At 57.2% G+C, this 26,339-nt stretch overlaps 2 protein-coding genes across 3 annotated transcripts; one reads left to right on the forward strand and one right to left on the reverse strand.

Annotated features, from left to right (window-relative positions):
• Positions 1–25: 25 nt before the first annotated feature.
• PDZD7 (PDZ domain containing 7) lies at positions 26–16,287 on the reverse strand. The gene is given in 18 exon segments (XM_079793959.1): positions 26–1,019; positions 1,408–1,508; positions 1,823–2,434; positions 2,927–2,998; positions 3,152–3,243; positions 3,382–3,473; positions 6,460–6,635; positions 7,215–7,265; positions 7,581–7,617; positions 7,619–7,677; positions 8,791–8,985; positions 9,436–9,843; positions 10,248–10,308; positions 11,520–11,667; positions 11,950–12,126; positions 12,589–12,763; positions 13,086–13,226; positions 15,973–16,287. Coding segments are annotated over 18 exon segments (3,036 nt in total). The 5' UTR covers positions 16,196–16,287; the 3' UTR covers positions 26–803.
• A 995-nt stretch (positions 16,288–17,282) lies between these two features.
• On the forward strand, positions 17,283–26,339 carry SFXN3 (sideroflexin 3). 2 transcript variants are annotated; one of them, XM_079793060.1, is made up of 11 exons: positions 17,283–17,491; positions 19,631–19,794; positions 20,390–20,560; positions 20,906–21,004; positions 21,357–21,432; positions 21,592–21,677; positions 21,944–22,071; positions 22,252–22,301; positions 23,194–23,243; positions 23,699–23,746; positions 24,019–26,339. In XM_079793060.1, the coding sequence occupies exons 2-11, from the start codon at positions 19,634–19,636 to the stop codon at positions 24,113–24,115; spliced, it is 966 nt and encodes a 321-aa protein (XP_079649186.1). In that variant the 5' UTR covers positions 17,283–17,491; positions 19,631–19,633; the 3' UTR covers positions 24,116–26,339. The 2 variants fall into 2 exon arrangements, with proteins under 2 accessions (XP_079649186.1, XP_079649187.1); XM_079793061.1 differs by lacking the exon at positions 17,283–17,491 and adding an exon at positions 18,298–18,409.

Here is a 26,339-nt window from a genome sequence, read left to right on the forward strand (position 1 = left end):
TTTTTAAAAAAAGGTGAGTGTGTTGGATAAAGATTATGGGAACTTGTTTGACCCGAACCCGACCCCTCTTTATTTGCTGGCTATTCCCCTACCCCTCATGGAGGTCTTCTGGGGGAGAGAGGGAGCTGGGGAAAGGACAAATCCAGCAGAAAGTCTGCAGCTAGTGCACCGCAACATGAGATGTCTCTCTGGGTCTGAGAAATTAGAAAAGACTTCCATCCTGTTCCTTGCATAGAACCCTGCTTGGGGCTGGGAGGTGGATGCAATGACTGCTTGAGGGCTACCTCTGAGAGTCCATGCCCCCTGGTGCTTGGGAGAATCGAAGGGGGCATCATGAGGAAGTACCCTCTAATCCCAAGTTCCAGACCTTGGGCTTCTCGACCTTCCTGTCTTGGGAGGTTAGGAGCAGTGAGTAGGGGACACAGGCTGCCCAGTAGCACCTTGTCCTTGACACCAAGTTTGTCTGGAAAGGGCAGAGCCTCGGGGGAGGGAAGAAAGCAGGGAGGTCTGAGCCACCAGCGTGGAGCTTTGGGAGTAGGCAAGGCAAGCAGGACTGGGAGGTTCCTGAGTCACAAGGTCAGTAGGCGAGGTCTGGAAGAGCAGAAGGATTCTGGGGTCAGTGGGAGGATCGGAGGTCAGTGGGAAGAGTCACGGGATAGGCGGGGAGAGCCGGGTTAGAATCTGGAGTCTGGAAGGTTGTAGAGGGGACTGGGCTGGGGGTGTGGCGACAGTGGGAGAGGTCTGGATATGGTGGGGAAGGGCACTGTGAGGTTCTGGCAGCCAATGGGCGTACCACCCAGGGGTCAGCGGGCAGGGGAATGGTCTGGAGGAAGGAGCGGACCGCTGGGTGCTGATGCGTCAGAGGGCAAGGGTGGCGGGTCAGGCCAGGGGACCCGGACCACAAGCTCCATGGGCTCCCGAGCTTTGTTTCGATACGCCCGGCGGATGGTATCCACTGCTCGCTGGTGGGTCACCTGCTCCAGACTCTCTCCATCCACTGCCACCAGCTCGAAGCCAGCCTAGGATGGGAGTGGGAGGTCACAGCCCTGCTCCTCAGGTCACCCCTACTCCAGCATCCAACCTCCACCTCCACCCGCGAGGACACTCTCCTTCTGGGTGGAGGGGATGGACAATGGGACTTTTGTGCCTGGAGCTGTCGGGGGCTGGGTGGGGCACAGACAATGGCCCTTTGTCCCTTGGGGCAGGGGTGGAACAGGATGGCCGCCCTCAGGCCCAGGCTGGCATGAGGGGACAGATTTTTCCCTTGGCCAGCTCACCCTGACCCCTCTCCTCCCACGACCTGGTCTGAACATGCCTGGCTGGCAGATGCGCATGAACCAGCCTGCCCCGGCCAGAGGCCAGATCAGCTCCAGGCTGAGGGAGTGGACGGGGGCTGGCTTCACCCACCTGCAGGGCCCCGCTGAGGAAGGCGGCCCCCCCAGGGAAGATCTTCTCTATCTTCACCATGGGCTGCACCTTGGACTCGATACCCCCCGAGATGCTGATGCCTAGAGAGAGTGAGGAACACAGGAGAAGAGTGTGCCATACCCCTACAGCCCAGAGCTCCCAGGATAGACCCAGGACCCCATCCCCAAATCCGGGGCCCCCAACTTTTCCCAAACTCCAATTCTGTTACTACTCAATCCTCAACTCCAAAATCCTCTAGATCTCAAAGCCCCCAAATCTATCGATTCCCCCAACTGTACCCCAATACTCAGATTATTTTCCTAGGCCCAGGCCCGTAGTCACATCCCCAAACCAAACCCACCAACTTTACCCAAACCCAGGAGCCCCTGCCAGGCCCAGTCCTACCCGGACTCACCCAAGGACTGTTTCATCTTGGACAGCGTGACTGTCCTCAGCTCCCCGCTGGGGGCCTTCGTGGCTGCCTGCTCAGCTGTCCTGCCAGTTCCATTCTCGCTGGACCCTTGACTGCCTCTCGCCTTGGCTACCTGCCCATCTAGAGGTCGTGGCAGAGGGGGCCTGGCCTTCCGAGGCTTATGGTAGCGCCCGTTGGCCATGCTGGGGGTGAGGATCGGCGCTGGGGATGGGGAACGCCTGCGTCCAGGTGATTTGCCTCGGCCCCGGCTGCGGCTGCGGCTGCGGCTGCGGCTGCGGCTCTGGGCCGGGCCCTGGCTCTGGCCCTGGCTCTGGCGAGGGCCTTCTCGGGTCAGGGGCTCTGTCAGCAGCCAGTTAGGCCTCGGGGGCCGGGGAGCAACGGGGGGTGGCTGGGGAGGGGGTGTGCAGGTGCTCCGGCGTGGGGCAAAGGCATCTACTGGCACGTCTTGGAGAGGGGGGATCCCTTTGTGAGGGTGGCAGGAGGCAGAGGTACCCAGGGAGACCTGGAGGTCCCCCAGCCGCTCCCTCAGCTCCCCATCCTCTTCCTCCTCAGAGAAGCCATTTGCAGGCAGCAGGTAGAAGCCTCCACGGCTGTCTGGGGAAGACGGCCAAGGTCAGGCTGCCCCCCTCATCAGCCCAGGCCACCTTGCCAAACCCCAGTCCTTGCCTTTCTGAGGCCTAGGAGACCAGGCCTGGGTTTGTTGGAAACAATTCCCCGCAGTGAGGGCCACTGCCCGTGTGCCATTGTGAGAGTACTTTCATACTTTCTATTGTAATAGTTACAGCTTTTTTTAATGTGTCTAAGAAAAAATATGACTCACACACCAAACTGGTAATTTCTTGGAGGTCACTGCACAGACTGATTTAAAAAGCGAGTGGGTTTAAAACCAATTATTAGGTAAGTAATAGTGGTGAGCGGATGTGGCAGAAATGGTTCTGGTGGATGAGGGCTTTCCTTCAGGAGCCACACACACCTCTGAAACCACAACACCCACAGTCCCTGGGGCAGGGACGAAAGGAGGCCTGACCTCCCTCCCCCAGTCCCCCCTGGGAGTGCCCCCTCCCCGGCCCTGGGACTCTGACTGACCAGGCACAGGGGTGATGAGGTGACGCTTGGGTGGTGTGTCTTGCCGGGCTGGCCGCAGAGCAGGAGGCCGTACTGGTTGGAGAGAAGAGGTCAGCGGCAGGGACGGGCTGACAGGCTCCCTGATGGACACAGCTGGAAGGGCTCTGACCCCTTTCCGTTGGGATAGGCCATCCCCATCCCCACCTGGGGCTCAGGAGCCACAAGTCTTGCCCCCCAGCTGCTGACCTGCCCGGCTCTTGAGGGCCTCAAACGCCTCCAGCTCCACAGGCATCACCATGCTGTCGAAGCGGCCCAGGTCTGTGGGGGCCACCACGCTCCTGGGAGAGGGCGAGGTGGGGGTGGGCGAGGGTTCAGTTCTGAAGGTGCCGGGGGTGGGGGCTTCGGCCCTGGGGTGGTTGGGGGAGGTATCAGGGGTCCCCCTCCTGCCCAAATTCCTTCCTACAACCCCTCCCCACCTGATGTCCCGCAGCAGCAGCAGCTTTGCGGGCTTGTCCAGAATGGCCAGCAGGGGCCTCACCAGGTCCTCCACGCCGCCCTCGTGCACGTACTGCAGAGACAGGCACCACAGGTCAGAGAGCAGCAGGGACTTCCCGAGCTGGGCCAGGGGCGATGCCTGGGCATGTCGGGGGAGGTGGGGGGCACGTTAGGAAGGGCTCTCCCCATCCCCGGGCTGTCCACAGGATGTCTTATCTTGGTGACTAGTTGAAAGCCTGCAACAATAATAACAGACTTGTAATAGTGAAGACAGCTACGGGGCAGGCACTTTTCTACGCCTTTTACACATGTCTCTCATTTAGCCACCAACCACCCTGAGCGATGACATTATCTATTCCTGGTTTGCAGGTGAAGAAACTGAGGCTCAGAGAAGAGGACCTTGCCGACGCCACACAGACGAGGAAGTACGAAGAGGGACTGAAACCTGAGAGGTCTGGCTCTGGCCGACGCTGTACGGGAAAAGGATGTGCCGTGAGTGGACTCTCCTCCCCGCCCCCTCCTTCCAAGCAGAAGGAAGGAATTTGAGCCACACACTAGGCTGTGGGCCTGGCTGGCCCATCATTTGTCTGCACACAGACCTACAAATTAGCCTTTGTCCAGGGCCGGAATGAGGACCTTGGGGACGGGGTGGCCCTGCAGAAAGCCTCTCCAGTCAGTGCTCAGGACGGAGGAGGCCCTTCTGCCTGGCACTGCCCGGATGTCACCGACCACACCCACCTACGCAGACAAACTGGCAAACGGAACACTGGGAGCCACCCTAGTGGACACATACCGCTCCCTGGTGGTGAAAGGGAGACACGTACTGAGTCAGGGACACAAACACAGAGCATCCGGCATGGGCACAGACACAGAGAAACAGCATGCTCTGGTGGTCAGAGCAAGGCATTCATACGTATCTGGAAATAAATGAAAGATAAACTATGTGTGTGGCTCTAAACCACACACAAAGTTATAGGGACTCACACACACATATGGACAATATACCCCCAGATAGTCACAGATGTGCACAAGCTTCAAGTTCACACACCTGCATTCAGCACCCACTAAGTGCCAGGCTGTGTGCTGGAGGGTGGCAATGGGGGCACAAGAATAAAAATCCTGTTCCAGATCTTCAGGAACTCAGTGTAGTCGGATCGAGGGGGCAGGATGAGCCACATGCCCCAGTGAACTATAAACCACTCACAGAGGGAGCCTCAGAGGAGGGTGGGGAGGTCAGAGTGGGCTTCATGGGAGCGGTGGCATTTACACTGACTCTTAAGGATAAATTCAGGGATCAGTATGAGTGTTGGGAGGAAAGTGCTCCAAGGGTGATGTGGACTAATGGGCAGACAGAAGTTTGACTTGATCGTGAGTTACATAAAGGGCCTCCACATAGGCTGCGCAGGTTGTGACAGCAGTGTGAGTAGTAGCTCTAGAGCTGTGCAATTCAAAACCTGTACCAAGCTATGTGGACACCAGGGGTGATGTGGTGGCTATGGGAAAGCTGAGCTTAGTGGGTTGGGGAGTTAAATCAGGGAGGACCTTGACGGTGAGAACAAGGAACTTGCACTCCATCCTGTCACAGAGGTTACCAGGGGCTTGGGGAGTGTCAAGTGATCAGAGAGGGGGTTTACAATGCCTGGCCTGGAGGCTGTGAGGAGGTGGCTAAGAGGGGGAGAGAGAAGGGGTTCAGGGACACACATCAGAATCACTAGGGGAGCTTTACTCATCTCTCAGGCCACCCCAGAGGGTCCGATCTCTTGGTGTGCGTAGGGCTTGGGTCAGGTCTGGGTAGTATTGGGAGCCCCCCAGGTGCTGTGGGGACACAGTGAGAGGCATCCTCGTTGAGGTGGGGAGAGAGAAGCGAGGGATTAGGAAAAAGGAGCGAATAAAGGAACGGAGGCCCACCTAGTGGCCACAGCCCAGAATTGCATGCTCACAGAGGCTGGTTCAACAGCCAGCCCCACTTAGCGCTGAGAGATGAGTATGACACTTGAGTTTAGCGAAAGCCATTAGCTGCCCCCAACATGAATGCAACGGATCACAGGGGGCCCTGCTGTAAACCAGGCCTTGGTAAGGGGATGCATGAGTTACCACGCCTCAGTCTCCAGGTGACACATGCCTTAGCCAGACACATGCACACTCACACAGATACAATCGTACGGCTACGTCAACACAAATCCAGGTACTCCACAGACAGACAAATGCACACATCACCCAGACATACAACACAGCCCCGCCCTGACCAAGGTGATGGAGTGGGGGGATCCACAAACGGTTTGCTAAAACTCCTCAGACAGCCCTTGGACACAGGCTCGAGTTCCCAGATTCATCGCAGGGAACCCATCACAGAAATCTGAAGGCCGAGACAGCGGGGAGCCTAGCTACTGGAGGGCCTTCCAGTCCCCCTAGAGGGGGTGACATGTGCCTTCTGTAGTCTCACCAACATTCAGGCTCCGAAGATCCCTCACACCTGACCTCTTTGCCACGCTGGACCCTCTGGGCTGTTTGAAGTGGAAGGGAACAGAGAATAGCCGTGTAGGTGTTGAGAGGTTTGGGCTGTGAGGTGGGGGAAGGGACAAGGGATTACTTACCTGTGCCAGGCCTGTTGGCTGACCCAGGAGCAGAAGGAGGCATGGGGATGGGCTGGGGTTTAGAGGAGAACAGAGGCAGGTGACTGCAGGGACTCCTGTACCCCAATTCATCACCTGCCTGGCTCCTTCTCTCCTCAGCTTAAATATCACCTCCTCAGAGAGGCCCTCCAAGGCCACATCTGATTTGTGCTCTTGGGTTCCTTTATCGTGTCCTTTTCCTTCACAGCACTTCACACGAGTTGTCACTGCGGGTGTTTAGGTTCTAGTGTCCAGCTCCCCTTTCTGGTTGTGAGCTCAGTATGTGTGCAGGTGTGTGCATGTGACAGGGGTGACTTCTGCTTTAAATGACCACTGGCCTCACAGTGTTGAGCCCAGATACCGGTCAGCAGACAGTAGCCTGCATGAATGAGGGCCTGGGTGACTGAGTGACCATGTGCTGGGGCTGGGGGCCGGCTGGAGGCTCACCCGGGAGCAGTGGCGGGTGACGGCCAGCACCTCATCGTCAGTCAGCAGCCGCCGGGCCAGGTCCTGAATAAGGGGCCGACGGCTCTCCCAGGCCTGCACCTGCTCATCCACATTGGGCAGCTGGCTGGAGGGGCTCCCAGACCTGGCAGAGAGCAGGGCCCGGCCCCTCTCCCGGTCTGCAGGGCAGGAGCAAAGGGATATGATGAAGGAGCCTGGAGCCATCCGGAGAGGAGGTAGGGGCTTCCCTAAAGGGGGGTCAAACCCCTGGACATTCTGGCTGAGAGGCCCAGGTGCCCCTGATGGAGTCCCAGCCATGCTCCCCAACATAGTCTCCCATAGTGATCTGCCCGCCAATGGAGCTCTTCCCCAGGCCCCTCCGCCCCACATCACAGACCCCTCTACCAGTCTGTTCCTTAATGGAGTCCTGGCCCAGTGGCCCTGGGATTCCCTCAACATACACTGTCGAGGTTCCCATTGGAGTTCTCACAAGCCTTCCTCATACCCCCAAATCTGTATTTGGGAGTCCCAACTCAAACTCCAGGACCTAAAACTGTACCGCAGTATCTGTCTGCAACCCTATTTTTCCTAGTCCAGTTCTTTTAGCTGCCCCCAATATGTACCTCCCTATCTGCCTGGCCCCTTGTGCTTGATCTCAACTGAGTTTAGCCCAAAGACCCTTAGCTGCCCCCAGCATGCACCCCACCCCATCAGCAGCTCTGCTGTAAATCTCTTTGGTAAAGAGATGCATGAATTACCGCGTCTCAGCCTCCAGGTGACAAACTTCTGCACAGGTCCCACTCCCCCTGCTAAGAAGAAAAAGGCTCAGCAGCAGGCCCTGTCCCCAATCTGAAAATGGGGATTAGGGGGTTCAGGACTGGATGGATCACTGGCTGGTATGGAGAGTTCAGGCTGGAAGGCGGTGGGATGGGGAGGCAAGGGGCCAGGCCAGGAGGGTCTTGAAGGCCATGCTCGGGCCAAGAACTTTGTTTCCAGGCAGTGGTGAGTCAGTGAAGGTTTTGGGTCAAGAGAGGGTACAGTCGGAGCTCTGCTTATAGAGATTCATTTGGAAGCAAATGGATGGAGGCAAGAACCCTAGGGACACAGTCTGGGGGAGCACTTACCTTCAGGGAACCAAGAGAAAAGGGACAGACTTTGAAGGAGAGAGAGGAGAGGCCTGAGAGGTGGGAGGAGAGCCAGGAGAGAGCAGGGCCCTGGGGGCTGTGGAGAGAGAGAGGAGTTGAGGGAGGGGGGCTGGCCTGCCCTTATTTGAAGGGATTGTCTCTCCCATGGGACTGTCACCTTGAAACCCCCGGGGGGGTGGGGCCCAGGGCCCAGCTCCTCATCCTCTGGTTGTTTTTGCCTACCCAACATCCACTCTCCCCTCTGGAACACACTTTGATTTCACCCAGGGGCCCGCATCCTCCGTGCATGTTCCCCAGGGGAGGAGATGACAGCATCTCTCTCCCACATCACAGAGATCTGTGGGGCCTGTGGTCCCGGCGGGGCCGGTGAGAGCCTGAGACTTCAGTGGAGACTCTTTGAGGAGAAGCTCTCTTTTCTTTGTGTTGCTAAGCGACAGTGGCCCTCTTAGCTCCAGTGGCCAAAGCCTGCAGGACAATGAAGCCAATCCAGGCAAAGGGAAGCAGAGATGAGAGGGGCAGATGTCCGGTGAGATTGTTCACATCTTTAGGTCCAGCTTCAATCAGCAGTTGAGCCAAGAGGTGCTTGTTAAAGCTACTTTGAGTTGAGTTTCTGTCACAGGCAACCTCAGCAGTCAAGCCATCCACCCTTGGTCCAGTCTCTGAACCTCACATGGGAGAGGAGAGGCCCTCTGTGAGGATCCTTAGGAGGCCCCTGACATGAGGGAAGCCTGCCTCGGCCCTTCCACGGGGGCCCTGATCTAGAGACGGCTGTGCTCAGGGATGGTTCTAGAAGTGGGTAGGGCCTGTGGCGTTTTGGCCAGGGGAGGTGATGCCAAATATTCTAGGAAAAGAATGCCCTTCCCTCCCCTCAGACCCGAGCTCCTCCACTTCTGTCTGTGCTGTGACTCTATCCGTTTTCCCTTCTGTAAAATGGGCAGATGAGGTCGCATAAGAATGACCACTACATTTTCTGGGCACCTGTGTGGCAGATGATGTCCTAAGTGATGAACATACACTAATTCACGTATTCTTCACTATCCCTAAAGAGATAGGTTATTATTACTTCAGTTTTACTCCTGGGGAAGCTGAGGCTCACAGGGTGGAGCGGTGACTCACGGCAAGTAAGAGGCCGTGTGGGGCGGATGGCAAAGTGGACTTTTCCTCCCTGTCTGACCAGCCCAGCACTCACCTTTCTCCATGTCCAGGCGAGGACGGGGCTTGGCCGGGCTCCCTCTGTCCAGTGTCCAGGCCTCTCTGCGCCCGTCCCCCAGCCGCCCCTGCCGCCCTCCCTTGAAGAAGAGGTTCATCAGTGTCTTGGAGCGTTGCAGGGCCCCCTTCTCCCCAGAGGACCCCGACTTCTCCTTCTTCCGCTGCTTCTTCTCTTCTGCAGACACGAGGGAGCACCCGGGAGGCTGGAGGGCGGGCAGAAGGGAAGGACCAGGGGCAGGGGTGTGGGGAGGGGCAGAGAGAAGGGAGAGTGGGGGACAGACAGGGTCTGCAGCCATGAGGGGAGGTGGGGATGGGGGCGGGGGGGGCAGGGGCCCTCCTCCAATTTTTCACCCCTCCTTTACCCACAGCCACAGCTATGTGAGGAAGCCATGAGGACTGGAGAGTGTGTGTGTGTGTGTGTGTGTGTACAGGTCTGGGAACTCCAGGCTGGAGGGGGCTTGTTAGGGCTCTTTTGGGGGGGAGCTGGGTCTGGGTCTGAGTGTATTCTGGGGCTGAGGCTGGGTCAAGGCCTGGGGCAAAGGGAGGTTTGGGGCCCAGGATGGGGTCTAAGGGAGGTCTTGGAACAGGGGCTTTAAAGAGCAGCAGCCACCCATCCCCCACGTACCCCACAAGGTCAGGTGGCTCTGGGAGCGTGTAATGGGGGGCCGGGGTCGGCTGAGGGCCAGCAGCAGAGCCGTCTTGGGGGACTCAGAGAGAGCAGAGCCAACGCGCCGGGCGGGTGAGGGTCCGTCGGAGCGGATGGCTGTGTCCCTGAGGATGACGGTGGGCCGCACGCTGCACCAGGTCTCCACGCGGCCCCCCACGTCGGGGTCCGTCTGCATGGCTGTGTCTGCTCGCCCCCAGCCTGGGCCTCGGCCGCTGGGCTCCTCGGGCCCCAGGCAGACATCCATGCGGTCAGAGGGCAGGGAGCTGGAGCCCTCCGCCGAGCTGTAGGGGGCGCTGGAGGCGTATGAGGAGACGCTGGAGCTGCTCTCAGAGGCCTGGGACAGCTGCTGCAGCACCCCGTTGCTCACTGCGGGCATGGGGAAGGCAGGGGCATTTCGGGGGGACTGGCAGGTTGCTTCAGGGCCCTGCCAGGCTTGCAGACTACCCCCGGGCTTGGGGGGTTTGGGGAGGATCCGGTAGCAGCCAAGGTTGGAAGCTCAGGATCTGGGCACCCGGCTGCTCAGCATCCTGCCAGTAGGATGAGACCTTGAGGAAGTCACTTCTCCTCCACCCACCCCCGTGGGACTCCAGATCCTAGGAGAGCCTGAAACCGAACCTGCAGCTTCTCAGGGGAGGGCCCCAAAACAGCTCTGGGCAGTGTGAAAATCCCGGTGCGATCTTGGTCCCCCTGCCCATTTATTCCTCAGATATTCTGGCCCCACCCTCGGGCCCTGCTCTTTCCCTTCGACCTCGGAGGCCTGAGCCACTTACGTCCGTCCAGCCAACAGTACTCAGAAACCATCTCCTTGTAGGCAGGGTACCGGCCAGTCTCCTGGGGCGGGCGTGGTGGGCAGAGGAGGGCATCGGGAGGGGGTCAGAGGGAGAGTAACAATGAGGAGTGATGGGACAGGAGTAAACTTTTCACCCCTATTACTCTCCATCCTGCTCTAACCACACAAGCCACTTTATTTCGGCGCGTGCCAAGTTTCTCCACACTCCAGGGCCTTTGCACTTGCTGTTCCTTCGGATTGGATTCTCTTCCTTCAGCTCATCTTGTGACCCGCTCCTTCCCCCTCTTCAGGTGTCACCTCCTCAGAGAGGCCCCCTCTGACATCCCCTGACTAAAAGTGTCTTCCTAAATCACCTCAGCCCCTCTCTCTGTTAATTTCCTATAGCATCTGTCACAATCTGCACGGATCTAGTTTATTTATCTGCCTCTGCCAATAGCAAAGACCTTGTCTTGTTCATTGTTGTACCTTGCACACTGGCCATCCTATAGTAGGTACTAAAAGATATTGAATGAATGGATGGATGGATGAATGAGGGGCTGAGTGGGAGTAAGGAGGAGCTTTTGGGATAAGTTGAGAGGAAGGAAAGGAAGGATGGAATGTGGGAGAGGTGGGGAATAAAGGCAGTGGGGGCGGGAATGGTGGAGGAGGCACTGGATGGTGAAATGGGTGGAAGGCTTGGAGGAGGGAGAAGGGTGGAGCAGGGGCCAGGACGAGGCACTAGGCAGAGTGAGGCATCACATCCTCCAGGAGCCAGAGTGAGAAGGACCTGATCCCCAGGCAAGTGTGAGACCCACATGAATAATGGATTCAGCCACCTCCCCTGAAACCCAATCTCTGGCTCAGCGCAGCCCTTCTTGCCCTGTACCCTGAGGATGCCCACCACCTAGGTCCTACCCAAAGCCACAGCTACCATCCCACCTTTCTGAGCGGGACATTCCCCCCCCCCCCCCCCCCCCCGCTTTAGTCCTAGGCCTCCACCACTCATACAAAGGGGCACACTGCCCTAGACACCTGGGAGCAGGCCTGGAACAGGCCCTGCTACTGACCATTTGAGTAATTGCCTGTGGTGCCTCAGTTACTTTGCCTCTCTGAGCCTTACTTTCTTCTGCAAAAGAGGACAATGGCTGCCCTACCTCTCATGTGGCCGTGAAAAAGTCCAATTGCAGAGCAATGGGCGTAATTAAGAACTAGAGTGCTCTAGGAAGTCTTCCCTACTGTCTGGCCTCTCGCTGACTCCCACAGTTCTGCCCACCTTGATGGTCAACATGATGTGCGTTTGGCCCTTCAGCACCTCCACGGCCTGGCTGTGGCTGATGTCATCGAACCTGACACCGTTGGCCGCCAGGACCTGGTCTCCCACCTTGATCCCGTTCTCCTCGGCCAGCCCACCATGATCCACTCTAGGGGCAGACAGGCAGCAGTCTGGTGGGCCCCCAGGCCTGCCCTCCCTCACCCCAGTCCACACCCTCTTCACTTGGATACAGGGATGCCCCAGTCAAACTCCTTGACCCTCCTCCTGGTGACCCAGCCCCCCTCTGCTGATCCCACCCCTGACCTAAGCCCTCATTTGAACTTGTAGTTGGCCGGGCCTCCCTTGCTAACCCAGCCCCAGGTCCCAGCCCAGGTCAAACTCCAAGCCCCATTCCCTACCCTACCCATTCCATTCCCTGCCCGTTCCTCACTTGGACACGTAGATGCCCAGGCCAAACTCCTTGCCCCCTCGGATGTTGAAGCCCAGGCAGAAGTCATCGGAGGTCGTGTAGAGGTGGACGATGCGCCGCACCCCGTCCTCTGAGCTGCTCTCTGAAGGCGTGGAACTGCACTTCTCCACTACCAGCCGCCGATTCACCACGTCCACCCTGGGGCAGCAGCAAGGAGCCTTCAGCCTGGGCCCCCATCTGCCACCATCCCCCCCCCCACCTCCCAGCAGCCCCCATAACTGCAGGGGAAAAGTGGGGCTGCCTTTGGGGGACTTCCCAGGTCTAAGATCTTCAGTGGGACAAGGATTAATCAAATCTGAGAAATCATCCTAATTTTCTCGAATCCTCATAGGCCCAGGAGGAAGAGGCGCTGTTATCTTAAACTCAGCAGCTAGGGGGCAGGGCCGCTGGGGTCTGGGATAGCAGAGCTGCGGCGAGGAGGGGAGAGACAGGGCCTTTTCTCATTTCAGGGTCAGGCCTTACAGTCTCTGTGACCCAGCCCCAGGGGTTGGGAGAAGCAGGAGCCACACCAGCCAGACCTGCACAGAGCCCTGTGCCCTCAGCCTCTCCTGCCCTGGCTCTGGGTCGGGGTGCAGGGGCAGGCAGGGCAGGCCTTCTCACCACGTGGTCTTCTCCTTGGAGAATTTGATGCCGGGCACACGGCCCATGCGCCTCACCATCATGTGCAGGCGGCTGCTGCCCGTCAGGACCTTCACGGCACTGCCCATGGTGGTGCTCTCCAGGCTCAGCCCGTTCACCTCCGTGATCTTGTCCCCCACACACAGGCCAGCTCGCTCTGCACCAGGGAGAGGGGCGGCTGGTGTGGGCCATTTGGGAGAAGTCCTCCAGCGTAGGCCGAGCCCCCATCAGACCAGGCTCCCTGGGCTGAAACTTCTTCCCTGAGATGTGGGATCCCAGGTAGGGTCTGTGTGTTCCATATTAGACTAGGGACCTGTCCAGTAGCCCACTCTGCCCTGAGAGGGGGCCCCATCTCCCCATTAGATCAGGCCCTCCAAAGCCCAGGATTCTTCCTCCCATCCCTGATAATAGAACCTCTGCGCCCGATTAAGGTGGGGTCACATACATCCCAGGACCTCACTCCCGGGGACCCTGCTCACCTGCACTGCTCCCCTCCTCCACCTTGCTGACGAAGATGCCCAGGCCATGCTCAGAGCCTCCACGCACACTGAAACCCAGCCTCCCTGCTGGACTCTTCTCCACCCGGACTGCATGGATGATGTCGCTCTCATCACTGTTGGCTGTGGGGATGGGGGTACAGGCATGACCCCCATGCTTATTCTGAGCACAGTGGACCCCTGGGTTCCCCAACTTGGGGCCTGCAGAAGCTGGGTTGCTGGTCACAGGCATCTAGGGACCTACATGAGGGGGGCAGCCAATTTCTGAGTTTCCTCTGGGTGACTTTGAGACTGTGGGCTAGGGAGGGGATGGGAGTAGACAGGACAGGACTCCATGTGGGAAGACACTGTTCTCATAATACAGGTGTGTGTGTGTGTGTGTGTGTGTGTGTGTGTGTGTGTGTGTGTGTCTGATACTTAGCAAGCTTCAGCTTCCCATGCCCATAGGCCTAGGATAGGCCAAAGACCTAAAAATATTGGTATTCTGAGGGTCAGAGAGATAGAAAAGAGGTTTAAGAATCTGTTCTATGGCGCACAGCTGAGGGAGTCTGGGCTCTTCAGCTTGCAGTGGAAGTGAGTATGTCAGCTCCATCTTTAAATAGTTGAAGAACTGTTCTGTGCAAGGCATTAGATGTTTCTGACTGTGCAACCCAGAGGGCAGAACAAAACCCACATAGCGGAATTATATGGAGGCCCACTGAGCAAGGGAAAACTTTCTGATACTTTCAGCTGTCAGACGTGGAATGAGTTTTCCAGGAGGGAGAGCGAGTTCCTCATTTTTGGAGGCATACAATGGTGCCTCCACTGACACGTGGTAAGTCCCTGTCTAGGATGTGGTGGAAGGATCCCTGAGGTGCCTTCTGTCTCTCACACTCTGTGATTCTGGAAGTGAGGGCTCTAAGAGCTACCTGACTATCTGAAGAGAGAAACCCAAAACAGCACCATGTGCAGCATGTGCCCAGAGCCCAGAGTGGTCCTCTCCATCAGGGCTGGGCAAGTCGGAGGAGGAGGGTCCCGAGGGGCTGGAGCTGTCAGGGAAGGATTCTTGGAGGATTCAGGTGGGTGGAGGGAAGGGAAGACATTGATGATGACGGGGTGGAGTGAGCAAAGGCTCAGAGGTGGGTCCTTGAGAAGGCCTTTTTGTTGGAGAAAAGTGAGAAGACTGGAGGGGTGAGCAGGTGAGATTTCTTCTTCGGGCTTACTCCAGAACTCTAAATCTCTCTCTCTCTCTCTCTCTCTCTCTCTCTCTCTCTCTCTCTCTCTCACACACACACACACACACACACACACACACACACACACACACACACTTCTGTTTCATCTAGGAGAAACCAGAGCAGCTCAGGGAGAAATCCCCAAGGGCAGCCTGTGAGCAGGGGTAGTGCAGTACAGAGGCGTGGGGATCCTGGGACTTCCAGGGCAGTGCCACAGTGCCGCCCGCCCCCATGTCTTGTAGCCCCTCTGGGGACTTCTGCTCCATGACCAGAACGATAGTGGTGACCCTCACCAGTGCCCTGCTGCTCACCTAGGGTGAGGCTGAGTGTGTGGATGATGGGTGTGCTGGACCACTGGTGGAGGAAAGCCTGATCCCTGAGTTACATGCTCCACCCCTGCCCCAGAGGCCCGGGTAGAGGAACAGGGATGCCCAGATGGGTCAGGGGGAGGATCAGGGTCAGAAAACTTCAGTCTAGGATACAGCCAGGGCACTCTGCTGGCTGAGGGGCAGGAGGGGAGCTGGAGATAGTTATCTGGTCCTATCTGCAGAAAGCCCAGCCCCAGAGAGCCCCCGCTTCCCTGCTGTCATTCAAGGTACGGCTTTGCTCTTCTGCTCTTTGTTGTCTCACACCTGTCACTGCAGCCAGGCTGTCTCTTCAGTGCCGCCCCATCATGCTCCATGCTTTCTACGTCCATCCTTTGTCTGGGTTACCTCCACCCCATCACCAGCTGTTCTCCTTGCCGTCTCTAAGCCCTGCTACACTGTAAATTTCTGAAAGGGAAGACTGAGCCTGCTTTCTCTCTAGGTTCCCTGCAGGACCTAACCAGGGCTGGTACAGAACAGGTGTGCAATAAAGTGGCATTAAGCATCTACATAAGCTGAGGCCTCCCCCTCCTTCAGGGCCCAGCCCTGGGCTCCTTCCCTTACCCCCACCTTCCTTTTCTCCACACTCTTCTAAACATTTGCTACTCTATCTTCATTTCCTTCCTTTTGCATGTGGAGCCTTCCATTCCGTCTGCCCAACTGGGCCCTGGTTCCTCCCAGCTCAACACAGAACTGGACACACAATAGGCTGGTGGATGGAGGATGCCCTCCATCCTGCACAGGCCCCAAAGGCATACACAAATGGGTTTGGACAAAGGTAGCGTCTATGAAAAAACAAAAATAAAACCAGCGGATGAGCAAAGCAGGACCTTGAATGACAGCAGGGAAGTGAGGGCTCCCTGGGCCTGGGCTTCCTATAGACAGGACTAGATATCTCCAGCTCCTCTTCTGTCCCTCAGCCAGCGCCCTGGCTGAATCCTAGACTGGACTTTTCAGACTCTGCCTAGCTCACTTGGGGCTAGCATCACATACACACACACACACACACACACACACACACACACACACACACTCCCACTGTCCTGGTGGCTATGCCCTATTTCCCACCTCTGACCTCTCTACAATCCTGGAGTCCTAAAGGATTGGCCTAAAGGAGCAAAGAAGTAGATGAGGAAGAGTGTATGGGTTCCCAGAAGCCCCACCCTCCATCCTTGAGGCTCCCATCTCTTGAGTTCCCCCACCCATATTGGCTCTGCCTCTTTCTACTTAGTGCCATCTGTCCTCTCCCCCCACCCTCCGCTCCGGCCTGTGGCTGGGCCCCACCCCCACCTTCGATGGGGGAGTTGATGAGGATGACACGGCCCATGGGAGAGGAGGCTCGGATTCCGCGGGAGGGCCCATTCAGCAGCCGCTGTTGCTTCCTCAGCAGGTATCGCGTTGCGGAGCCCGTGTCGCTGCCCAGGTGGCCTCGGGAAGAGAGGGAGCTCAGAGAGCCAGAGCTTAGGTCTCCAAGGCCCAGCGGGTCGAAACCCACCGAGAAACCGTGCGCCATGGCGGCTAGACTACAGGTCCAGAAGGAACCTGCTAGCCCTCGAGGGGAGGGCTCTGCGTGCTCCGGGCTCCATGGGCCTTCTGGGCAGGACTGGGTTCCCAGGGAACGGGACCCCTCACCTCCGCTGCCTCTCTGGAGTGTGCACTAGGCCTGCGCAGGAAGAGGGAGGGATTGGAGGAGGGGTGTGAATGCTGCCCCCCCGCATTTCCATCCCTCCCCCTGGTTTGAGCATCCTGCTCTCCCTTGCCTTAGGCCAGAGAACTGCCCAGTCCAGGCACCACCATGGACTTTGGGAGCTCTTCACACAAGGCGGGTGGGAACCCCTCCTTCACCCCTCACTCCTGCTCTCAGCTGAGTCCTCTACTCGGTCCTCTATCCTCCTAGGAGGTTGAGTGGAGAAGACGGGATTACTGCAGGCCCTGGGGCTTCAAGCGGTGTGAGATAAACTGGGGCTAGGGCAGTTTATTGCACACCTCTCTTGTGCCTGGGAGTAGGGGGTCAGCCAGTAGTTGATGCTCAGGCCTCAAGGGCTGGGCTTCAGGACCTGGGACAGCTGCAGCCAAAGACCGCAGAGATTTCCCGGCCCAGAGACCCCCCACCCCCCACCCCAGGCCCAGAGTGCTGTCCCCTCTGACCCCCTCCTCTCCCGTCTTAAGAAGTTGCATGGCCCTCTCCCAGGCTTTGTAGAGGACCTGCTGGCGAGAGCCCCACAACATCCCCCGCAAACCCGGAGCAGATCTCAGCGCACCACCCCCGGATCGGTCCTCCTGGTGCCCCCACCTCTCTTTTCTCAGCCTCCGGAGCCCCTCACCTGCTAGTGTGTGCGCGGCCGCCGGCCTCGCCCGCCCGCGGGCGCGAGCGACTGCAGCAGCAGGGGACCCCGCCCACGCCTCGGCCAGGCTGCAGGAGCGGGGCGGGCCTGAGCAGTCCCGCGCTCCCATTGGCTGAGGGCACCGCCAGTCACTCCCTCCCGCCACCTCTCTCAGGCACCCGGGACAGCCGTTTTTCTCCTGGGCTGGGGCTGCTGGGCTCAAGACACTCCAGTTGGAGTTCTGATGTCCACCTCGACCGCGAACTCAGGGCATGGGTCGGCTCCCACTAGCGGTTCAGCACAGGGGAGCCCAGAACCTTGACTTCTCCAGGCCAAGCCAGCTACCAGGGCTCATGGAATTGCCAGCCCTCTGCGGTCAGCCCCGAGGCCTCAGGGAGGGAATGTCACCTGGGCAGAGCAGGGCGTGAGCCGCGGCGGGCAGGAGTGGACTGGAGCCTGGGTGTGGGGCTCTGTCCTGTGACTGGGTGAGTTGTGTGTGTGTGTGTGTGTGTGTGTGTGTGTGTGTCTGAGAGCTGCTTTCTTCACATGCATCCTCCTATGCCAGAAAGTGTCTCTCTGGCCACCCAGTTATGGCAAGGTGGCAGGGAGCGGCAGCTGGTTCCAGGACTCTAGGGGGAGGAATAATCTTTCTGATCTACTTGCTTGATGCAGACAGAACCTTGAGACTTCTGTCCCTTCCCAGCCAGGGCTAAGGTCTGCGGCTAAGGCCAAGGGCTAGGGATTGGGGGCATAAGGAAACTGGGGACCTAGCGAGGCTAGGTGTCACAGAGGAGACAAGGATGGGGATGGGGAAAGGACTGGGTGCAAAGAAGGGGCACAAGCACGAACGGAACAGGACTGTGAGGGGTGTGGATGCCGAGATGCTTGGAGGAAGGAGCCCAGGAGACCAGGGAGACAGAAGCCACTGCCAAGGCTGCCAACCAGTAAACAGACCGGGCGGTAACCCGAGCCCCTCTGGGCGCACCATCAGAGGACGGCCCCTCCACGCCGCCCGCCTGCACCCTGCAAAGGGTTCGCCCTGGACACCTAGACCGCTTGCTGCCGAGGCCAGGAGCCTCCTGAGGCCAGCCAGGGGATTGCAAGCACCCACGGCTCCTCCCCTCCTCTTTCTGGCTGCGGACGGGGCCAGAACCGATCCCTGAGCCCGGATTGGCTCTGGGAGGTAGCGTGGGGCCGGATCCCGGTGGCCCAGTCTGGGGGCGTCGCCCCAAACGACACCCACTGCTCTCAGGTTCTGCCAATCCCTGGGCACGCAGGGCGGACGCGCCGGGGGTAGCCCCCGCCCCTCCTGATGGTTAGCGTCACGCGTGACGTTACACGTGATGGGTGGGAAGGCGGGGGTGAAGCGCGGAGAGCTGCAGAGGCCAGGAGCCCAGGAAAATGTGAGTGTTTGGGCAGGGTTTTGGGGTCCGGCGAGTAGGGGGTTGAAGGCTGGGAGTAGGAGATGAAGGCCTGTCCTTTCCGGATTCAGTTTATTCGTCTGTAGGAAAGCCCATGGGGCACGAAGAGAGGTTAATTGGGAGGAAAATGTCAGGGTGGGGCTCTGTGTGGCCACACATTCAAGTGTCTGCAACTGATGGATATGGGCTGTAGGTGCATGTGTGTGTGTGTTTGGGGGTGGGGGGTGGTGTCGTGCAAGTAACGGTCTTTGTGGGCCAGTGCATGCAGGGTGTGTCCACCCTGTTTGTATGTCTGCGTAGGGCGAGTAGGACGGCGCCTTTGTGTGTGGGTATGTGAGTGTGAGTGTGTGAGAGAGGGGAGGGTGTGTCTGCCTGTGGGAGAGGAAGTGTGGGTAACGAGGATTAGTCATTCTGTAGGATTCTGCCCAAACGCAGCCAGATGGCTGGTTCAGGCTTTCCTCTCTGTGCTGGTGGAGGGGGCACTTACAGGATCTCACCTCCTTCCCGAGGCAGGTGGCTTTGGGGTAGAGGGGGTGGCTTTCTGTGCCAGCCCTGCCCAGCTAGGGAACAAGGAGAGCCTTGGGCCATTCCGTGTGGGTTACACACACACACACACACACACCCACAGCTGGCATCGGAGTTCCTGTTTGAGATCTCAGATAGATAAGCCCTAGGAAGGCCAATGATCTCCCACTCTCTTCCAGTCTGGGTCTGGGTTGTGGGCTGGCTTATGCTATCTTCCCAAGTAGCCTTGGGAGTTTGTATCCAGGTCTCAGGGCAGCTGGGGCCTGAAGCTGACATGAACTTAAATGTGGGATGCATGTAATATGCACTTTTGCGCAAACAGAGCACAAGAGTAGCTGCATGGGATCAGTTGTTGCTCATGCATCAACCACACACATGTACATTCTCACTCATGAAAATCTGCACTAGGCCAGAGCACACAATCTGTTTTCCTGGTTCTGTCCCCACCCACCTCCCTCCACCCTCAGCCTCCTCCAGTGGTGGCAGGTCCCTGGGCCAGGACATTGCCTAGAAAACAGCTCCTCCCCCCACGGTTGCTTACAGACCTGGAGTCACCTTGAGCTCCAGAAGGGATTGGCCATAGGCCCAGAGACCAGAGCAGGGCCACCAAAGGCTCCCCCAGGTGGAGCCCTTGAACCCCCTCCTTGGAGTCCTCTGACCCTGCTCCCTGCTCTGCAGAAAATGGGTGAGTTGCCTTTAGATATCAACATCCAGGAACCTCGCTGGGATCAAAGCACTTTCCTGGGCAGAGCCCGGCACTTCTTCACTGTTACTGACCCCCGAAATCTGCTGCTGTCTGGGGCACAGCTGGAAGCTTCCCGGAACATCGTGCAGAACTACAGGTGACCCCCTTCCCCATCTGATCCTATACCCCAGGTCTCATTCCCTGCCGTTAATACAGAACCTTTTGCACCTGTCCCCCATGCTTGAGAGTGACCCTGTCCCAGCCCTCACTCCCTGTCCCTGTCTGTTGGAATCACAGAAAACTATGGCACAGAGCTTTAAGCCAAAAGATTTTAGGGTGTTTGGGGTGAGGAAGTGGCCTTGATATTTATGCCCCATAAACCTCTACAGGGACCCATCCCACTGCTGGGCCACCCTCTGCAAGAACAGAGGGGCTCAAAGTTGAGTCCCAAGGAGGCAGGAGGGCATCCCCATTGTCTCCAGGAGGAAAAACCCTTGCAGTACCCCTAGCCATTTTGGACCCATTGGAAACCACCAGTATTTGGGTAGAAACGCAGGGCAGCCTCTTTGTGTGGCGAGAAGGGAAAAAGGAATAGGAGCTCCCACTTCAGGAAGATTAGGTTCTCTTCTACACACCTGGTTCTGTCCTTTATTCCGAGATGGGGGACCAAAGTCTTCCCCTGAGCCAGGTGGGCTGGGGAGGGCATATCTGCCCCCTAGCGTTGTCTGTATGTCCCCTGATGACCTTCGCAGGGCTGGCGTGGTGATTCCAGGGCTCACCGAAGACCAACTGTGGAGGGCCAAGTATGTGTACGACTCTGCCTTCCATCCCGACACGGGGGAGAAGGTGGTCCTGATTGGCCGCATGTCAGCCCAGGTGCCCATGAACATGACCATCACCGGCTGCATGCTCACCTTCTATAGGTAGGTCCTGTGCTAGGGCTCCCTCCCTGAGCACTCTGTCCAAACTAGAGCGTAGCTTGATGACGAGGTACTTCCTCTCTGGGCCCGTGTGGGCAGAGAATAGTAGGTGGGTGACAGCTTGTGTTAGAATCCCCTCCATTCCGCAGAACTCAGCCCCGGGGCCCTGCCACCCCAGAGACAGTTGGTGTGTTTGTATAAGTGGGAAGGGGTCACCAGAGCAGGATTTAGGCTCATCAGCTGGCTCCCTCCTGAAGGTTTGGGAATAACCTTTGGGGTTTCATTATCAGGGTCTAAGGATGAGGGACCCGATAGAGGGGAAAGAAGTAAGTGTCTTTGTTCCCTCAGGAAGACCCCAACTGTGGTGTTCTGGCAGTGGGTGAATCAGTCCTTCAACGCCATCGTTAACTACTCCAACCGCAGTGGCGACGCTCCCATCACGGTGGGGTGAGAACTCGTCCGTATCTGGGGTCTCTTCTCCCCGCCCACCATTGCTCTCTCCTGTTTGATCCTGTTCACCACGGGCCTGTGCAGCCAGTGTCTCCGTGGCCTCCTCTCAGCCTGCCCTCCTTCCCACTTTCCTGGCCTGAGGACATGAGGTCCTCCTGTGTATGCTTTGGGGGGCCCACTCTTCTTCAGGGGGAGGGGGTGGGGCTACACGGGAGCATGGGAGGCATTTCTCTGCAGTGAGGCCACCTTCCCAGCCTCATGGGTTGAGGATTTGGCATGTCCCTGAAGGAAAAAACCACATGCTGGACTGTTCACCTCCCCTCTTATGTCCTGGCTTTTCCACCCACAGGCAGCTGGGAACAGCTTACGTGAGCGCCACCACCGGGGCTGTGGCCACGGCCCTGGGACTCAAATCCCTCACCAAGGTAAATGACCCCCCATTCCACTGGTCCCCAATCATCCTTTATCCACCTCCTTCCCCATCACCCTTCTACACCACCCGACAGGCTTCATGTATCTCTTCCCAGAGTTCCTCACCACCCCATGGCCCTTAGGGCCACTAACGGGCATCTTTCCTCCCCCAGCACCTGCCCCCCCTGATTGGCAGATTTGTGCCCTTTGCAGCTGTGGCAGCTGCAAATTGCATCAACATCCCTCTGATGAGGCAGAGGTGAGTGGCCCCGACTCCTGGCCTGTGCACGCCCAGCGTGGGTGTGGGCACACCATCTAGTGGTGCACACCAGCCTGAGTGGGGGCTGTCTTCCCCCTGAGCCTGAGCTGCTGGGCCTCATCTCAGTCTGACCCTAGGATCTGGGAGGAGAGAACCAGCCTTTCAATCTAGGATGTCTGAGGGGGCCCTGGGAATAGCTGCCCATGAGGACAATGCGGGAGGGACTTGGGGCCTGTGATCTGACCCTCATCCCCTTCTCTTCTCAGGGAGCTGCAGGTGGGCATCCCCGTGACTGATGAGGCGGGCCAGAAGCTTGGCCAGTCAGTGACTGCGGCCAAACAGGGAATATTCCAGGTGGTGATATCGAGAATCGGCATGGCGATTCCTGCCATGGGTGAGGCAGAGGTGGCTGGGTGGGGCATGGGAGGCTGTGGGAGAAAGGGGGTGTAGTTCTTCCAGGGTTTTGAGGATTCCTGGTGGTAGTGGGAAGAACTGTGAAGGGGGCTCCCCCTTTCTTAGGGTCCCTTCTGTCACTTTACTTACTCCTTCCCTCCCTGCCCTGCTCTCCCCTCAGCCATTCCCCCTGTGATCATGAACACTTTGGAGAAGAAAGACTTCCTGAAGGTAGGTCACTCTCACCTCTCCTGTCCTGGAAGTAGTGGTGACTGGGAGCAGCAGTGACCAATCCCTAACCCCCTCTCCAGCCTGACCTGAGTCTAAGACTTGCCACCTGTTTGCTCCACCCTTGGGCTGCCTCCTCCACCCTCATTCATTCAGCAAGAACGGATTGCGCTGGAGTGAAGGAGCATTGAGCGAACAGGAGGAGAAGATAAGGGAAGGAGGGAAATGGTTTCTATCCGGAAGGAAACTGGTGTCACTCGGAGCCTCTGACACACACCAAGGATGGACTATCATAGTCACACTTGCTATCGCACTCATGCTGTCACATAATGACAACAACGAGATGTGCACACGCACAGACAGGACAGAGAAGCAAGGCACAGGAATACACACTCTGGCTCACTCAGTGGATCATTTATTGACAAATATGCACATTTGAGTAACACCAACTATGCACATTTGAGTAACAGAATGGGATCCATGTGGCTGGAGCAAATGGAGAAGAGTGTGCAGAGCAGGAGATGTTTGAAAAGGGACAAATTCATGCCAGTGAGAGGGGAGGAAATGCGTGGAGGGTCAGAGGAGGCCACCTAAAGATGGCAGCTCCTGGAGGAAGTGAGGGAAGAGAAAGAGGGGCTTCGAGTACCATGGGATCTAATTCTGAGGCCAGACTGGGTGAGGGGACACTAGGAGGGGTGTTAGCAAACAGGCCTGGCTGGAGTGGAAGACGGTGATCTAAAGGACCCAACCCTGTCATACGTTTGGGAGAAAGAAAAAGACCATGTTTCAGTGGCTGAAAGGCAGGGCTGATGGGATAGAGCCATGGTGGGTGAAATGGGGTGGGGACAGCGAGGGCAGGGGGCTCCTGTCATTCCATTGTCTCTGTCTCCCACAGCGCCGCCCCTGGCTGGGGGCGCCCCTGCAGGTGGGACTGGTGGGCTTCTGGTAAGTGCTCAGGGAGTTAGCTAGGGGTGTGGGAGTGTCCTTTCCATGGTGGATGTGGGTGGGTGTTGCTTTTAAGATGTTTATATATACATCATTCATTCATACATTGTGAAGGTAGGGGTGTTGGACACCCATAGGGCATACTGTGTGTGTGAGGGGTTGATCCCTGTCCTTGAGGGTCAAGAGTTTAGTTGAAGGGGTTCCAGTCTTCCTCTCTGAGAGGAAACCATGAGAATATACATATTGGTATCATCCAGGAGTTTCATGCACATTGAATTTCTGATTCTTGCTCTCTGGCTGTGGAACTCTGGGTTCTTTCCTCAGCCAGAACCTGTCAGTGTTGGCTTTCCTCAGTCACCACCCCTAGGGGCAGTGTCCAGAAATGGGGTGGGGTGCAGGGAGGGAACACCCTTAGGTCAAAGCTTCACAAACCTTTCCAACATTCTTCTCTCCAGCCTGGTATTTGCCACCCCCCTGTGTTGTGCCCTGTTCCCCCAGAGAAGGTAAGTGCTCTCCCCCGACCCTGGCTTGGCTGGGAGCTCTGTATGGTCTCCATATCTCTGGAACAAGCTGACCTTAGGGTCCTTCATCGTGTTCCAGGAAGAAGCCTGGCAGGCACTCAGCTTATTCTGGGGGAGGGGGAGTGGCAGTGATCTGGGCCTTCTGCCCTTTGATGGAGATTCTTCAGCTTGGGAAGAGGAGGGATGGTGATCCCTTAGCCTGAGGGGGGTTGGGTTGAGGGGACACTCAGCCTGGCTGTGCTGTTCTGTTGCAGCTCCATACATGTGAGCAGGCTGGAGCCAGAGCTGAGAGCTCAGATCCGTCAGCAAAACCCCAGCATCGAAGTGGTCTACTACAACAAGGGGCTCTGAAGGAGAGTCAGCCCTGGCCCCCCCTCATCTCCTTGGGCTGCTGCATTTCTGGAGCCTCGCCATCCTGCCACTTTCTCTTCTGCCTGATATTAAGCAAGGGGCTTGGTGGGGAGCAGCCATTGAGACCAGCAATCCACTAGGCTGGGAAAGGTACCTAATAAGTCTTTTTCTCTCCTCTCTGATTCCAAAGAGCAGGGTCACATAACCCCTTTCTGCTGCACTAGTGTGTCTTCGTATATGCACATGTGATATGTGTGTCTACGCTGTCCTGGAAGCTAGGAGCAGACAAGCTGTCCTGGGATGTCCTGGTCTGGCTTCTCCTCTTGGCCTCCTGCCACCAGCCAGCCAGCCAGGCTATGGGACTTAGACAGTTCCACTGGCCAAGTCATTTCTCACAGCACCTCACTCCTTCTGGACATAGGAGAAGCCCCAGGATCTCAGGACAGACTGAGGGACATTAGCAAACCAAACTAACTGGGTTGAATCCTCCAGGTTTCTGCTTCCTGGCTCCCAAAGCTGACTCGGGAACTGGGCTGGCAGAGGAAGACCTGCCAGGCTCCGGGAGGCAGGGGGCTTATACTATCCCCACATCCTGGAATAGGTCACTTCCTCTCTGCTGCTCTATCAGAACAAAGGAATGCCAGCATCCTGTACTGTTCTTGCCAGCTTCCCTTCCCCCCTCCGCTGCAGTGTGGCCATCTTCGGGCATAATGCTGGGAGTTGTTGGTCCCCTCTACATTATAACCTCAAATCTAAACCTACAACCCCAACCCTCTCCCAAACCCTCAACCAAAAAGTCACCAAGGCAGAGAAAGCATTCCAGAGCTCCCATCGCACCTTCTTACAGAGGGACACAGCTGTGGGAAGTGCTTAAACTCCACAGGTATCGGAATGGGTGTACCTAGTACACTCTCAAGGGCAACTAAGGCCACAAGCGTACGATCTTAAGACAGGGAATTTTGTGTTCCTTTGACCCTTGTTAGACATTCAGTAGGACACCCCCCTCCCCACCTTAGCTCCTTTTCTTTCTTGGCCCTGCTCCCACCCCTAACCCCCAAGAGGAGGAGGGGCCCAAGCATCAATGGCTAGTCCAAGGGCGAAGTGGGCTTGGGGGTGGAGTATGTGCTAGGTGCTAGTGAACTAAGAGTACAGAGTTGGATCTTGACTCCCACTCCCATGACCTCTGGTGAAGTGGTAGGGTGAAGGCCCCAGCAGGATCCGCTAAGAGCATTTTCCTGCTCCCCCAACCAGCTGCCACCAATAACAAAAGCTATGATGCTGTTGTTACTCAATAAACTGAAAACTTGTATACTTCTTTTTTTAAATATATATTTTTATTGATTTCAGAGAGGAAGGGAGAGGGAGAGAGAGAGACAGAAATATCAATGAGAGAGAATCATTGATCGGCTGCCTCCTGCACGCTCCACACTGGGGATCGAGCCCGCAACCTGGGAATAGAACTGCGACCTCCTGGTTCATAGGTCGATGCCCAACCAATGAGCCACGCTGGCCAGACTCTACTTCTTGATCTTCACTTGATTCTAGGCCCTGAGTACCTAGGAAGAGCCTTTCCTTCTCTCCCCACAAAGTCCAGGTCTTGGTCTCTTCCCTCCCCTCCTGTAGGGAGCCTCAGCTCCCAGCAGAGGGCACTCTGAGATTAGAAAATCAGTCTTCCATCAGCACCCTGAGTACTAAAGGAGGGGGAATATAGGCAGTAGATGCTCTCCTATTCCCTCAGCCGATGGAGTCCTGGCTTCGTTTTCTTCTTTGCTCGGGGTGCTGATCACACCTTGTTCCCTTCAGGCATTTGGTATGGGGCGGTAGCATCTGGCCCCAGGGAGGCCCCTGCATAGAGGAAGGCTAGAGAGCTAAGGACTGCCCAGCATCATCAGAGAGAAATAGTGCACTGACACACCCTCCAGACCCCTCCTTGCCCCCATTGATACAACAGGGAAACAAATCTGACAGGGACCATTAGCCACTTAGCACCCCTTCCTCCTACCCCAGGGCCCTCTTCTCCCTCCCTGCTTCTGTAATCTCCCCCTCCCCCTTTTTTTCCTGGGATATATGAGGCTAAAAGTTCATGCCAATGTACAGCTGGTGAGAGCTACTATTAAACAGTTTATAGTTGCCTCTTTTACCCTAAGCCTTGGCTTTGGAAGATTCAAAAGAATAAACATGAATGAATCTATATTAAAATCCATTCCCTATTCACTGTACGAAA

The sequence above is a fragment of the Cnephaeus nilssonii genome (assembly GCF_951640355.1).
Source record: "Cnephaeus nilssonii genome assembly, chromosome: 16".
NCBI classification, from domain to species: domain Eukaryota; kingdom Metazoa; phylum Chordata; class Mammalia; order Chiroptera; family Vespertilionidae; genus Cnephaeus; species Cnephaeus nilssonii.

Coding starts and splice junctions, on each gene's coding strand:
- SFXN3 (XM_079793061.1), top strand. CDS start 18,350: ATGGGTGGGAAGGCGGGGGTGAAGCGCGGAGAGCTGCAGAGGCCAGGA. Junction 21,433..21,591: donor GACTCAAATCCCTCACCAAG/GTAAATGACCCC, acceptor TTCCTCCCCCAG/CACCTGCCCCCCCTGATTGG. Junction 22,072..22,251: donor CATGGCGATTCCTGCCATGG/GTGAGGCAGAGG, acceptor CTCTCCCCTCAG/CCATTCCCCCTGTGATCATG.